We start from the raw sequence: 15,375 nt of genomic DNA, 5'->3' as shown, positions 1-15,375 counted from the left end.
GCTGATCCCCATGCTTTCTAGCCTAATTAATCTCTGCTGCAAGTGTGATAAAGTAAGTTGATTTACACTTGGAGATACATTTATGCTGGAATGTCATTAAAATGCTGAGTCATCTAAAATTACCAAAAGCCATATTTTGGGATGGAAAAAAACCCCAAAATTATAAAATAATTTTCAGAATATGTTAATCATTATCTTATTTTTCATAAGTAGTTAATACTGATTCATTATAGAAGTTTAGCAGTATGTTCTAGCTATCAAGCAAAAGATCATAGGTAAGTTTCAATAAAATGCCCTTGGCAATTGGTTAAAATATTTTTTAAAACTTCATAACTTATTTTATATAGTTCCTCTGAAAATATCTATCTTTCAGTTTTTCAACAAATGGTCTGACCGTAATTTGTCATCCTCACAAAAGAGTTCTCTAATCCTGAACTGACAATTTAATCAATATCAACAGAGCATACAAGTATGACTTCCCAGGCTCAGCCACAAATTCCACTACTGTGCCTAGTTCTGAACAGATGAAAGCCTCTGTCTGTTTTATTGATGCCTTTGAATCCATTGAGCTTGAGAGAGATGGTGATGCATCTGATAACAATAGATTACTTCACTTTTTGCTGGTATTACACCAGCAAGTGAAAGGTACATAAGCATGATATTGGTAAATACCAGTGGGATATTAATCTGTTGATCTATTTTTTTCAAGAATTTAGGTTAAAGTTCTTGAACAAAACATGAACAATCACAAATGGAAGTAAATAACTACACTTTCTTAATTTAGAGTCTGTGTTGTGTTTCCTTTACAGGTTGTGAAAAAGATGTGTTGATTGATATCCTAACGCAACGTTGCAATTCACAGCGGCTTATGATTGCTGAGGCTTACAGAGACATGTACGGCAGGGTACGACAGAGCTATTTTGTATTTTCATTACTTGTCTCTCCTGCCTCCAGCGCGGTTGGTCAGCCCTTCTCTCAGGTCAGTCACTGGAACCAAAAGCCTGGCAGACAGCTAGCTGGCACCAACAGACTGGCACACAACATTGCTCATGTAACTATTGATACCTCTGATGGTTTCAAATTGTCATTCATACAGCAGCAGAAGAACGTCTGCCACACACAAAGTTAAAAAAAAAGGGACATGGAAAGTTTCTTCTTCTATGGTTCATTCTCCTCCTCCGTTGACCAAATTAGAATTTCTAGACGGACTTACTTCTTCCTCTACATGCTTTTGGGGGTTTCTGCATTATTTGTTTCAAGTTTTTGGAATACATAATAAAATAGTATTGTATTCGGGTTGAAACACCAAAGAAAAACACCATACCAAGAATTACAGGTTATCTTATGCACTGATTAAAGTTCTCATCCAAAGCACTGACATTCTCAGACCTCATACCATGTAATCCCATCCATACACTAAACACAATAATCATCTGAGCTGCCTACTGTTAAATTTATGAACCTTTGAAAGGTCTTTCAAAAATTTTAAGACATAAAAAGTTAGCTTTTTTTTTCAAATGCATTTTATTCATATTTACTGTATATAACAAGGTAATTTTTGTTATACAAGTTCTTAAATGTACACAGAGATAGATATCCTCATTCTATTTCCAGATCTACTATTGCTAACCAAATGACTTTGCCAAAGTTGCAATGCCTGCATTTTCCTCAGCTACCCCAGCTATGTATGGGCAAAAATAATAGCAACACCTTTTGTAAAATCCCTGTGAAATCTAGTGATGAAAAGTGCCGTATGAAACTAGATACTATTGGAAAGCTAAAGAAAAATGCTATGATTAAGTTGACCAGATGTGTCCTTCCCCTATTAGAAGGCAGCCAAACATTTCAAACAAAATCCAGTTTTCTTCTTTTTGTGAAGCCTGAAAAAAACTAATGGCTCACTGGAAAATGCATTGATGATCAGTGTGTGCTTGCTATTGAATCAATCAGCATGAATGAGTACAGTGAGTTTGCAGAAATCCTGCCACACAGCCATCAGCCTGAATCAGAATTAACTAGAAATGGTTCATTCAAAAACTCCACATTAACTGCAGATGTGGTATTCTGTTACACCACCAGTCTGTTAACCAGTAGAACAGTGTATTTTCTTCTTTGGGTAGCTGAGCAGTTTTCCAGAGGCAGACTTTGTGCCACCTGTATACCAGAATACCTCACAACTGTTGACCTCTAAATATGATGAAACACCCCCTTACTCTCCTAGAATAGTGGGAAAGAGAAGAGCTGGATTTAATCAGTGTAGTGCGTTGATTTTGTGTTGCTACTTACCTACAGGTGATCACTGGCTTTATTTGGCCTGTTATAAAAATTCAAACACACAATATTTGCAATTTTTCAGATGCAGCCTTGAATGGATGAGTATGTTTTAAATAGACCATAAAAGAAAAATAACTGAATCACAGGTATCCTTACCTTCCGAAGACTGTGACAATGATTGAAATCAGTGGATCTGAATGATTAAAGTGTCTTTCTATTATGAGGTATTTATTAGGTTACCATTACACATGCAAACCACAGAAGTTCAGTGTTTATCCATGCAACATTCCTCACGGAGTTTTAGTTTTACTTAGAAAACTAAAGCATGTCAAGCTACCCAAAGGTGCCTGTGATAGTAAAGCACCCAAGCCCATTCTTTCCAAGTCTTCTTAATCACTGGACAGTGCTCCTTCTCTACTCCATCCATAGCAGCTGGCTGGTTTTTTTTAACCTTTTCTCCAGATTGTTTCAACTGGACCTATCATTTTAACAAGGGAAAATATTTAAAAGCTTCATATATTTTTTTATCTTTAATTTCTGCCCTCTGATACATGAACATGACCTAGAGATAACACTAATGATATCTCAATAAAGAATTGCCAAATGTCCTTCAGGAATGGAGTTATGATTTGCCATATTTAGTATTCTTATAGAATAATTATTGACTTGCTCACCACTGATCTATTTGGATTTTCTTTTCAAATCCAAAATAAAAATATAACCAAACAAATAAATCCCCATGAAAACACACCACCTTTAAATTTATACCTCTGTCAGTCAGCCATATTCAGTCAACCTGAAGTGCTATAAAGCCAGTGGCCACAGACCTAAAGCTCTAGAAGAACTTAAAAAGCCAAAGAAAACCTCAGATGTCATTTTTAAGAATTTCAATCTCTAAAACTATGAACAGTAATAGAAAGGAAAGTCAAGCAAACTATTTTTATATTCCAGCAATGGGCTACAGAAAATTCTGAAACTCATGGAACATCTTGCATATACACCCACAATTTTAAATTAAATGAATCCATTAAGCACTGGCTATACTTTATAGCACAAGATATATCAAGATGCTCTTGACAGCTTTCCAAAAAACTCCACCTAGTTCTACCTTTTGCCGTGTGGAAACAGGTCAGTACAAATTAGCTCTAATCTAGTTCAGGGATGAAACAGGAATGCTGATTTTTTTTGTCTCACCTGCGACTGCAGATATACTAAAATGACTCATCTGGATAGTGCTCCATGCAGTTTATTTGACTGATCCGTCAGAAGTTCGCTATCTTGGGCAGGAACCGCCAGACAGGGTGGGATGCATCTTGCCTTGAATTGCTGCAGTTTACACTTCAGAAGATACTTTAGCACACATCAGTGATAGCATTTCACTGGCTGTAATCTGTATTAATGGATATATTGCATTGGGCAAATGTGCCATTCGGCAGTCCCAGCTTATGAGAGGTAAACTCTGCAGGACAGAGAAGACAGACAGCTAGACAATAACAATTTTAGCCTTCTCAGTTTAATCTACAATAAGCCTGTCAATCCAATCCTCCACCCTCTTAATTTCAATTCAGTCTGTTCAATGTGGTAGCCACTATGCCCATTCATTTGACAAATGTGAAGTGTGACACATTAGAAGAAGAATTATATTTTAAAAGGGAATAAAACCCTAAACTGGCTACATGATTCAGACATACAGACAAGCTTTAAGATTCCTTCTTAAAATTAGCCTTCAAGGATTTCTTATATCAGAGACGATTAGAAAATGTTAATAACAACAACTTAGAGTTGTCTCTTCTTATTTTTCAATACTTCACTTCCCTGAGTTCTGATTGCAGGAGTAATTCTTAATTAGTATCCATTTGTATTATTAATCCATTTTCCCACAGGCATGTTGTCAGAAGTGAAATGTCTTAATGAATTAATTTCTATTCCATGTGTGATTTAGTGGTTGTCAAATGCATTTAATGTGAATTCACTGAAGACTGTGTATGTTTCTTCCTCATAAACTTAATTTTTAATGTGTATATGTCCTCCTTCATTGCTACCCTAGCTCTGAATTTAATTATATTCAGGTACGTATCAAAACCAAAGTCCAGGCCTGAAAAAGATGCAGCTCTGAAAACATAATAGTTTATATCATAGGAACCATTTCTGGTACTCCTTTAAATTCAGACTTAGGTCAGAACATATCTGACAGCTGCCTAGTGCTGCACACAAAACAAAAAAAATGAGTGCACAAGTATCCTCTTAATCAGAAACAGCAATAGTATAACTAACAGGCTTTTCACATTTGGAGTGTTTTGAAGGATGCTACTGGGAAAGGGGAGGGTGTGGATGAAACTCTAATCCATTACTCAGCTACCTGGCAAGCGAGTACTGAGACACATGCAGGAGAAGAGAGGGGTTCCTTTTTATTACTCCAGCATCTGTCAAAAGTAGTGAATTCAGTTTGAATGTAATATATACATAAATTGAAGCACATAACCTTCCAGCAATCCAAAGCAGATATTTTTATGTACTAGGAGCAATATGGATGATTTTTTTAATTATTCACATAGTGAGCAACACGTAAAAAAGCACAAGAAATCACCTGTGTTCTATGGGATTTGATTTCCAAAGGTGCTTAGCTCCCACAGATTTGCAAAGAGAATGTGCCAAGGGAAGCTGCAAATGCTCTGCTGTGGTATTCAGGTTTCCAAGCCTTTAAGTAGTAGTTGGACTTAAACCCCTGAATTTTCTTCTGTATTCTAATGAACCGAAAAACAACAATCCTATGTGGTCTGCTTGCTTGTGTGTCTATTGTCATCTCACCCATACTATTAGAAGAAGCAAGTACTATTTAAAATATTTTTCTTATTTAATTTTAGCCAGAATTCATCTTCATCAGTTCATCTTGATTTATTTACAGAGAAAACCACTTAATACTTTTTTTAAGCTGTCTTCATAAAGTGTGACTATTGAAATAATCCTGTCAATGCATTTTCTTTTTCTTTTCAAGGATCTGATAACAGACCTAAAAGAGAATCTCTCTCATCACTTCAAAGAAGTAATGGTTGCCTTGATGTATCCACCTGCCTCCTATGATGCCCATGAGCTCTGGCATGCCTTGAAGGTACTTGTCAAATTCAGAATTGCTTAGAGCCATGGTCACTAATTACACTATTGAACATATGTTATATTGATTTGACATTTAAATGGTTGATAAACTGCTGGAAGTTAGTACACTGGAGTAGTATACTACTACATAGTGGTAGTACTACTACTAAGTAGTACACTAGGTCATTAGAAATACAGTGCTATATGAAGTTTATTCATTGGTATGCTAAAACCAGCATAAATAATATCCTTGTCATGTAACAAATAGAATCAATTTAACACAATTTAAAATTCAACTCGGTAAATGAAGACTTATTTATACAGGGAAATGTAAGGCCCTGATCCTGCAAACATTTGTGTGTTCTATAAACAAAATTTATTTGAACAGCCAGTGCCATGCACTAAGCCTCCATTTCTGAAAAGAACAGCACTTCTTTAGCAGAGCATGTTTTTACATAAACACTTACAAATTACTCTGCAACAAAGCAATGCTCACTCCACTCAAATTGAACTGATTGCACATTTTGAAGAAATTATTTCCTTTTCTTCCCAGGATCTGAGCATGTGCTCCTTAAACAAGAGAAGTTTTAAAACAAAAATATTTTTTCAAAGATCATGTAATTAAATGGTGAAATTCATTTCTGCAGGGCAATGGGGAGGCCAAAAGCACAAATCAGTTCATAAAGGACTTCAATAAATTCTTAGAAAACAGATTCACTGTTGGCTATTGATAAACCTTGGTGAATTCCTTCTCAGGAAATTCCTAAATTGCCAATTCCTGGAAGATGAGAAGACATATCAGAGCTCACCACTGTCTTCTTTCCATGAATATTTGCTACTGTCCACTATCACACATAAGACACAGATTTTATGACTCTAAGCAAGTGTCTCCACTTAGCCTGCACCCAGGCCTAAACAATAACCAGTTGTTCTATCACCCAGTATCCCTTCCCTGATCAACAAAGGGAATTAGGAAAAGGAGGGAGACTCATGGGTTAAAATTTAAACAAATTTAATAAAATAAAGAAACCAGTATCAAAGCTAATACAAAACACACAAAATTATACTTAGCCCACAGAGTGGTGGCAAGTCACTCCAGGGATACCAATTGTTGAGGAGAATGAGAAAGAGGGAAGGGAGAAGAGAGCAGAGCAAAGAACCACCCCCCATCCCCAGCAGCTTTCCCATTTATAGTGACCCTGACGTTAATGTTACAGAATACATTAACATTACAGAATACACCTGTGGGCCAGCCTGGGTCAGCTGCCCCGGCTGTCACTGCTAATGGCCTTGATCACCACACCACAGCTGGCCACAAACTGAAACAAAATGTAACAGAAACTTGATCCTATAAATTTTATCCCCATGAAACCAGGACAGCAAGGTGATCTAACATATTTTGAGAGTCCCATCAAAAAAAAAAAAAATTAACACTGTTTTTTCTTGTCCTTCAGACACTTGAACTACTGATATATTTTTAATTACAGTTGGCATTAAAAGGATTGTGAAATATCATTGGTAGCACTGGAAGCATGACTTTTATTAAAATTATCGACAAGATTGCCAAAGTTATATTTTTTTCTAAATGTGGCTCAATGTTAAACTTTCTTATAGTATTCTATCTTGATCTGGATTCATATGGCCAAAGTGAAAAACAGGCCATACATCTCCAGGCTCAGGCTCGATGTTATGTTCTCCCATTACCCCAAATGCAGAATACTCAGCAACACTACATATGTGCATATCAAAAGCAGCATATGCAGCGTATCTTACATCAATTCAAGTTTATAAAATTAATTCAAATCCTGTGGGAAAATACAGTGATTTGCAGCACTGCATGCATGGTCATGATACTTCCCTTAAATACCAAGTTCTACGGCAGACATTACAGACTGTAATATTCCTAAATTAATAATTTAAAAAAAAGATAGAATCACAACATAATAGTTGTGCTCATATCTACTTCAGATTGCCTGAACGCTTGCTGGGGGTGTATGGTCAATCTTTGCATCTGATTTCTTTCAACAAATCCTAAATACTTCCTAAAGCTCTACAGTTCTTCCCATTAGGTTTCTGTCAATGCTAGTCTTGCTTCATTCCCCACTTGTTAATGTACATGCTGAAATTCAGATTAAGTAGGATTATATTTGAAATACAGGGTTCTACTATTAATTTAATTTTCTATTTAAACAGGTAGACCATACAAAAGTAGACTCTGCATTGCTCCAGCAGAGACTGCTATTCTTTTGTTACTTCTGATAAGTGCAGCATTGCTTTCTTCTAAAAGCTGTGGTTTCTACTAACAACATTTTTCATATTTACTTCTTTCCCCACAGGGAGTAGACACAGAAGAACAATGTCTAATTGACATATTAGCCTCAAGATCAAATATGGAGATCTTCCAGATGAAAGAAGCCTACTTAAAGCGTAATGTTTTTTACAAGTGCACAGTAGCAGTTGTACTATGTGTGCTCTGGATGTATTAGCACACATGAAGGAACTGAACTACAAAAATTAATTCTCACTACTACCTGGTTCTCTTCCCCCTCCTCTCCCATAACTGTATACAAAAGGCTGAAGCAAAATGTCTAAAGTTGAAAATACGTCATAGTATTTTTGAGATGTATTGCTGCCTCTGACATTTGCAAAACCTGGCAGCTACATCTGGGGATTTTCAGAAACTTTTGCACACCTTATTCAAAAAAAAAGTACATAAGCTATTTTTCTTAAAAAAGTGCTTACTCAGGCTGGACACTCCTCTCACCTGCCTTGATGGGGCATTCCCGAGTACCCCAGCAGCACACAGCAGCACCCGTGGTGGGGTTGTGCCCGCGGGTGGGTGGGCATGTGAGCCGGGGCAGCGGCTGAGACTCCCCCCAGCAGCGCAGAGCCCCCCAGCAGGGCCCAGACAGACCTGCCAGCCCCATGCCTAGGTCCATGTAGAACCTGCATGGGTTACTGTGGAAGAATCACTGTAGAAAATGGACATGTATTAGCACCCGATTTATTTTTGTTTGCTAATCTTTGCTAGTACTATTCAGAACATGTTCATTTGTGATTTATGTTATACGTTTTTGTTTTAACCTAGAATATAACAATGATCTTCAACAAGATATCGATTCTGAGACTTCAGGTTACTTCAGAGATACGCTCATGAACCTTGCTCAGGTACTGTAAAAACAAGTAGTATGACTTACATGCCTAAAAAATTCATAGTAACTTTTGATACTATATTTGAGAAGTCCTAAATTTTAAGGTGACTGTGGTTAAAGCTAGTTCAGTAGGGCTACACTTTTGAACAAGAGAGGAGGAAAAGCAGAAGAGGAAGAGGACTTGAATTCCTTCACCTACTTTGACTTTGACTGGCTTTCAGGTGGAGGCAAAGGTCAACAGACTATTTTATTCAGTAAGTCCTTGAATATCCAACTGCTGACACTCTGCCCAATCTGTCTCATCTCAAAAGGAGTCTACTTGCATGAACAAATTAATTTTAATTTTTAAAGCTCTTTCTCCGTTGTTAGAATATATGGTTCATAATCCAGTCTAGGCATTATGTAAAAATGGAGTTATATCCATATTTGCCTATGAAAGGAAGTACTAAATTGTTTTCTGTTTTAAACATTATGTTTTTTGTACTACTGCATATGCTAAATCACAGTACGTTTGCACACAGGCAAACAAATTGTCACTATCACACACTAACTTTTGCCGTTTTACCAATTTGTAGTTTTATGCAACAAAGTTGGTCATCCTTCTCAGAGCATGAGTTCCCATTCTCTTTGTAGTCACCGTGCTCATTATCTTAAAAATCTTTTGTAAACCAGAGTAACAAACAATGACAAAAGGACTGCCAGGAGACAACAGCAGACATAAGGTATATCTATATTTTAATATATGTGTGTCTAGGGGAAAAAGTGTTTCTCACTAAGATTTGAAATAGCAGCAGGCTTCACTGAGGTACAGAGATAAAGAGCAGATGATTCAAATGTAGAAGCTATAAACAGGAAATATTTTTTCTAATGTTGGATGTTTTTTCCCCCTAATAAGGAAAATTCTTCCTCGCTTAAAACTTAAGGGCTACAGGTTAAACAACCTCACTTCTCATCTTTATTAAAACCATGGGACACATTTTACTAGTCAAAAGAACAAATTTAAAATAAATTATCTGAGACTACATTATTAGTCCTTATTTTCTTAAACCACAGATATTGATACAGAGGCCTGAAATCAGCAACGTCTTAGCTAAAAGATCTAATGGCTATTTTTCTCAAGATAAAGAATAGTTGCAGGGAATTCCAACTTTACTGTTATACTGTATATTTCTGAAGATTTTTAGTTGAATCATCCATGTTCAGATATGATCATATATTAAAACTCAGCGATATTTCATTAAAATATATCCTTTCTAGTTCTAATACCATGCAACTTATCGAAGATTATTCTATAGTAACGTTTCCAATGCATCCTTTAATGCTTTTTTCAGACACCCTTTGTTTCAATTTCTATTAAACCTTGGGACTGATGACAAACACACCTGACTACAGATAGAAGTAAATGTGCTTCACATATGGAGAGCAAACTACTCAACTGCTATAGTGTGGTATTTATGGTTTTCATGTCCACACACAGTTATAGGTTATAGTCCTTCCTAAACAAATTAACAGAGTTACAAATTTAGTCTAACTAATTTTCACAGAATCATAGAATGGTTTGGGTTGGAAGGGACCTTAAAGATCATCTAGTTCCAACCCCCCTGCCATGGGCAGGGACACCTTCCACTAGACCAGGTTGCTCAAAGCCTCATCCAGCCTGGCCTTGAACACTTCAAGGGAGGGGGCAGCCACAACTTCTCTGGGCAACCTGTTCCAGTGTCTCACCACCCTCACAGTAAAGAATTTCTTCCTAATATCTAATCTAAATCTACCCTCTTTCAGTTTAAAACCATTACTCCTCATCCTACTACACGCCCTTGTAAAAAGTTCCTCTCCTGCTTTCCTGTAGGCCCCCTTCAGGTACTGGAAGGCTGCTATGAGGTCTCCCTGGAGCCTTCTCTTCTCCAGGCTGTACAACCCCAGTTCCCTCAGCCTGTCTTCATATTCTAGTATGAGACGAACAGAACATTTTTACTCTAATTCTCTTTTTTTGGGTATTAATTGAAATATGATCATTTTCTATTTAAAAAATAATTATACATATTGTGGGATTCTCCAGCAAAACTATGCCAAGAGTAGTCACTGTTAAATGTTACTGGGGAAAGTGGGCGTTTGACTCACATAGAGTACTATTTAAGTTATTTTATTGGTGCTTGTCTGTCTTTTCTCCTGTGTTTTCTTGTGTATGTAATTTTACGCAGTCATTCCAGCAAAATTTCCCTCTGTAATTTATCTTGTTACTAGGAATTCCACTCTTCATTGTGTGAAATTCTTACAATTTAATTAAAATATAAATTAACATTTTTAACAGGTAAGAGCTACAAATCAGTCATTCCATGAGTTGACAGCCAATACGTAATTTTAATCCTCCCTTTCATATATAGGGTAAAATGACTGTAAATTTTCAACTAAAGTAAATTGCTTCAAACACATTTTATTAAGGCAGTGATTACATGCAGCTTGAGATTGTTAAGAGTTCTGCAACAGCTGATTTGTATCCTTAGAAGATGATTATGGTTAAAAAAGCAATTCCAAAAGTCATGTGCTTTTCTCTTTTTCTAACTCTATAATTCAGATCATAGCGTGTTTACTAAAGCATATTTATGTAACTGAAAAGCTATTGAATATATGGGAAAATTAGAAGTATTCTTCTGTGGTTTATGTATCAAAGTTGTCAAACAATTTCCTAGTCTTGGATCTTAATTTTAGACAATGATTATGAGAAAGCAAAATCTCTGTTATTTGATATGCTTGCTCCTACAGTTTGTGCAGGAAGAAAAAAAAACTGAGAAAAGATTCTTCTGGTAATATGCATATTGATAAGAAATAATCAGTGAATGACAAATGTTACTCTTATCCTTGTTTTCCCCTCATGGGTACATATTATAGTAAGCAATATAACATCCATGACACTGGAAATGGTGGTGGGATAGTGGTAAGGTAAAAGTTTATTTAAAATGGGACTAAAAATGAGATAGCTTTATCCACTTACCCCATTTTTTCCTCTCACAAGACCGTTTGTCATTCCAGAGTTCCTCTACTTATAGGAAATAAGGGCATAACATGACAACTTGAAGATATTCTCTACAGTTGCAAATTCAACCATTGAATCCACTGATCCACTCTAAAAGCCCATATGTGTTATCTCAAGAAATGAAAGTAGCTTCATATAGAGACAACCTCATACTCCTACTGTCTTTTAGGATTTAACTTTTGAAGAAAATGTATCTTTTTTTCCCCCAGGGAACAAGGATGGAAGGATATGCAGATCCTTCTACAGCTGCTCAGGATGCAATGGTAAATATAGTCAGATGTGAGCTTCTCAAACATAAAAAAAAAAAGAACAAATAGAAATGTTGAAAAGTGATTAAGGACTTAAAATCTTTTGCTTTTTTTTTCCTTTTTCTGGTATATTAGATTCTATGGGAAGCATGTCAGCAGAAAACGGGTGAACACAAAAACATGCTGCAAATGATTCTCTGCAACAAGAGTTACCAGCAGCTGTGGATGGGTAATCCAGCAGTTCAGCTGTTTGAACGTAGACTGGAAAGGAAAAATGTGACTTGCTAATAAAACCATGGTTTACATACCAAGAAGCTCAGTTTGCAGAAGCGTGTTAGCCTGAAACCTACATGTGAACTGTTGGAGCTCTCAAGACTCCCTCTGATGTTCATGAGATTTTGGAAGTAATGCAAAACTGAACTTTGCCTGATGAGTACAGACAGCTGTAGATAGAACAGACACCATGATGCCTAAGAACACAGAGAAGAATGCATGACCAAAGAAAGGCATAGGCTATGGCTGCACTGAGTTTACACAAAATGTAACAGGATGAGGCAGATTTTTCTTAACTATATTCTTTGTTTTTCCTAAGTAACTCTTTGCTATGAGTGGAAACACCTTGGGAGAGGCAGTTGGAGTATTTTCAACAAATGCTTGTATGTGAAAACACATTGCTGTGTTGAAGCTTCTCCCCAGAAGTTTCAAAAAGTTTTTGATGGGAGCACTTCAGAGTCCACATCCACTCTCTCACCATGAACACAGACACAGAAACATAATGGAATGTTTTTATTTAAAACAGAAAATCAGACATAATTACAGATTGCAAGAAATTTATGTGAGGTCATCCAGATCTTCCACTGTAGAAAAGAAACCTGTTGTATCTCTTTGGTGACAAGTTTGAGACATCTTTTTCTCTGGAGTGGAAAAACAGTCTGTTTGGTGACAGTTCTCTCACTGTGCAGCCAGCTGTATTTCTTAAGCTAAGTTCTAACAGCAGCTTAGAACTACTTTGCCGTCATGGATCAACAAATTTATTCTTCTATCATGACTTCTGTAAGGCTGGTGATGATCAGATTAACACAATGTAACACATCTGTTTATGCTCTACTCTCTTTCTGTAACAGAGATTTGAGGGCTCAGCCTGTAATGTAATCCTCCGTAACTTTTGTAGTAAGCAGTGAGTTGAAAATTTTCCTCCTTCCCTAAAGGAGTAAGCACGCCCTGTATATGTGTGTGTGTAAGTCTGGATACCTGCCTTATCCAGAGAGTGTCCATATCTGGATACTGACATGTTACACGTGTCATGCCATGGCTTCTCGTCACAATCTGTGAACCTCTGGCTAGTTTTAGCCAAGCTGAGCAAGGAAGTTGTTTTAATGACACGACATTCTTACAAGTTTCGTGAACAGGTTGCTAGATAGAGAATTTATTAAAGCTTCCAGTGAAACAGAGGCTTTGGCATGCATTCATTTTATACTGTATACTGGAGAAACCGGAGAGAGAATGTCCTGGAAGACAGGTTTCAGGCTACTCATTTAGATTGCCTTACCTGGGGGATATAAACTTAATGAAACATTGAGAATAAGCAGGGAAAAAAATCAACTTAATAGTTATAGTACTGGGGGGAAGCAGGAAAATAAAGGCAAGTTGATCATTATTAATGAACTAGAATAAAGCAAGATTTTTTTTCCCCCAAGTTTTCCAGGAGTTCCAAAATATCTCCGGGCAAGACATAGTAGATGCCATTAATGAATGTTATGATGGATACTTTCAAGAATTACTGGTTGCAATAGGTAATGTAAAAATATGATTTTATACTAGCAGTAATCACTTAATAAATATCTAGTATGGTATCTCTGATGCATGAAGATGTCTGGTGAGCGTATTCACTGATATTTAATATCCCCTTTCATGCAACAGCAATGAGTATCCACCCAAAATAAGTACCAGACTTTTTAAATTATATAGTCGTGCTTGTGAAAACTGGTAGCTTAATTTTAAGCTGAGTCATGGACAGCACTACCCAGCTTTATATATCAATGAGCCCAAAGCCAATAGAAATTATTTTATAATAATCTTATGTTTACCTCTTGCAACTTTTCTCTCCTAGTTCTCTGTGTTCGTGACAAGCCTTCCTACTTTGCTTACAGGCTTTATAGTGCAATTCATGTAAGTAGTCTTTCTTCTTCACATATCATAAAAAGTAGCTTCCCTATTTTTTTGTTTGCTTGATGAATCTTTGAGGTGTGATTGCGTATTTTAGAACTTTTGGTACCTACATAAATTTCAAAGCAGTAGTGCCTAAGCAACAGCTCGGATTTAACAGAAACAGTAAAAGGTTGAATATGTAGATTCCTTAGAAAAACATCCATCTGATAACTTTGTCTATTATTTTTTTTAATTGAAAACCTTTCTTTTCTATGGATTCTATCTCCCCCTGCTGCACAGAACTCAATGCGCACTTTTCCTACTATGCAATTTTTGTCTCTCAAGATTTAATAAGTATCACTAAAAATTAAATCATAAATTAATGTTACATAAAAGCAAATGGTCATATTTTGTTGTAGGGCTCAATGTATATATGCAGGTTCTTTTCTCTTTGTGTGTAAGTGCTAACACACTAAAACAAATGAGTGCCAAGAAATGTGAGTAAATGTAAAGAAACACCTACAAATTCTTCCTAGAAATTTTCTTTTGTTTTTCATTTATTAGTGAAAATAATGAGGCATTATGTTATACAAAAAATAAAGTATAATCTTTTAAGTGTAATCTTTAGAAGACTGTCATAAAAGCCAGCCATGGGTAAAATGTGAAGTATCACCTTAGAGCAGGAATGGCAAAGATAGGATTCAAGCCAGAGCCATCAAACAAAGCTTTTCAGCAACACTTCAACAGGGCCCCAGTATCCTCTTCCAGATCCTGCCACTGCTGCTGTCCCCTGTTTCAGCTAAACCAGCAACAGTGGCAGCAAAGAACCAAGGAAAATCTCAGGGGCTGAGAGGAAAAGGCAGTATTTTGTCAAAATGATCAAAAAAATTATCAAAAGTGATCAAGAGAGGATTCTGGCACACGACATGAAAAAGGTTTGCCAAAAGTACCAGGAAATACCGGCTATCAGGAAAAGTGATGTTTCTCAAAGCTCCTGTATCAAGACCGCTTTTTAAGTTAAAACCTCTAACCTTTAAGTTAAATTTTTAATTTTAAAAAATATCACATAGATAGTTTTCTTGCAGATTATATTCAGATGATGTATGTGATGCAGAAAAAAGTTTTTAATTAAGAATAAATATTTGTGTTTTGTTTTAATTAATATTTTACTCTGTTTTCTCAGTGTTTTAATGAACACAGATAATTCTCAAAAGAAATGCAAGAATTTAAAATAGTGTCTGTTTTTGCAGACAAGTTATGTCCAGATTATACCAAAAGCTTTTTACACGTCCATTTGTAACACGATATAATAAAACCCACACAGGATTCTAAAATGTTTGAAATGATAGTCCATAATGGTTTATAAGAAAGATTTTAATCTAGTCATCAAACATGTATCAAATTCTCTATATGCACCTTTTTAACA

At 36.2% G+C, this 15,375-nt stretch overlaps 1 protein-coding gene across 1 annotated transcript in view; it reads left to right on the top strand.

Annotated features, from left to right (window-relative positions):
• Window positions 1-15,375, top strand: part of ANXA10 (annexin A10) — a 30,152-nt gene that overhangs the window by 12,982 nt on the left and 1,795 nt on the right. The window contains exons 4-11 of the mRNA XM_068404155.1: window positions 810-904; window positions 5,270-5,383; window positions 7,704-7,794; window positions 8,456-8,535; window positions 11,763-11,816; window positions 11,937-12,030; window positions 13,499-13,594; window positions 13,912-13,970. Of these exons, the coding sequence (XP_068260256.1) occupies window positions 810-904; window positions 5,270-5,383; window positions 7,704-7,794; window positions 8,456-8,535; window positions 11,763-11,816; window positions 11,937-12,030; window positions 13,499-13,594; window positions 13,912-13,970 (683 nt within the window). The remainder of the gene's footprint in view (window positions 1-809; window positions 905-5,269; window positions 5,384-7,703; window positions 7,795-8,455; window positions 8,536-11,762; window positions 11,817-11,936; window positions 12,031-13,498; window positions 13,595-13,911; window positions 13,971-15,375) is intronic.

The sequence above is a fragment of the Nyctibius grandis genome, chromosome 6 (assembly GCF_013368605.1).
Source record: "Nyctibius grandis isolate bNycGra1 chromosome 6, bNycGra1.pri, whole genome shotgun sequence".
Lineage (NCBI taxonomy): Eukaryota > Metazoa > Chordata > Aves > Nyctibiiformes > Nyctibiidae > Nyctibius > Nyctibius grandis.
The sequence above is the reverse complement of the archived record's forward strand: the minus strand, read 5'-3'. Positions and strand labels throughout refer to the sequence as shown.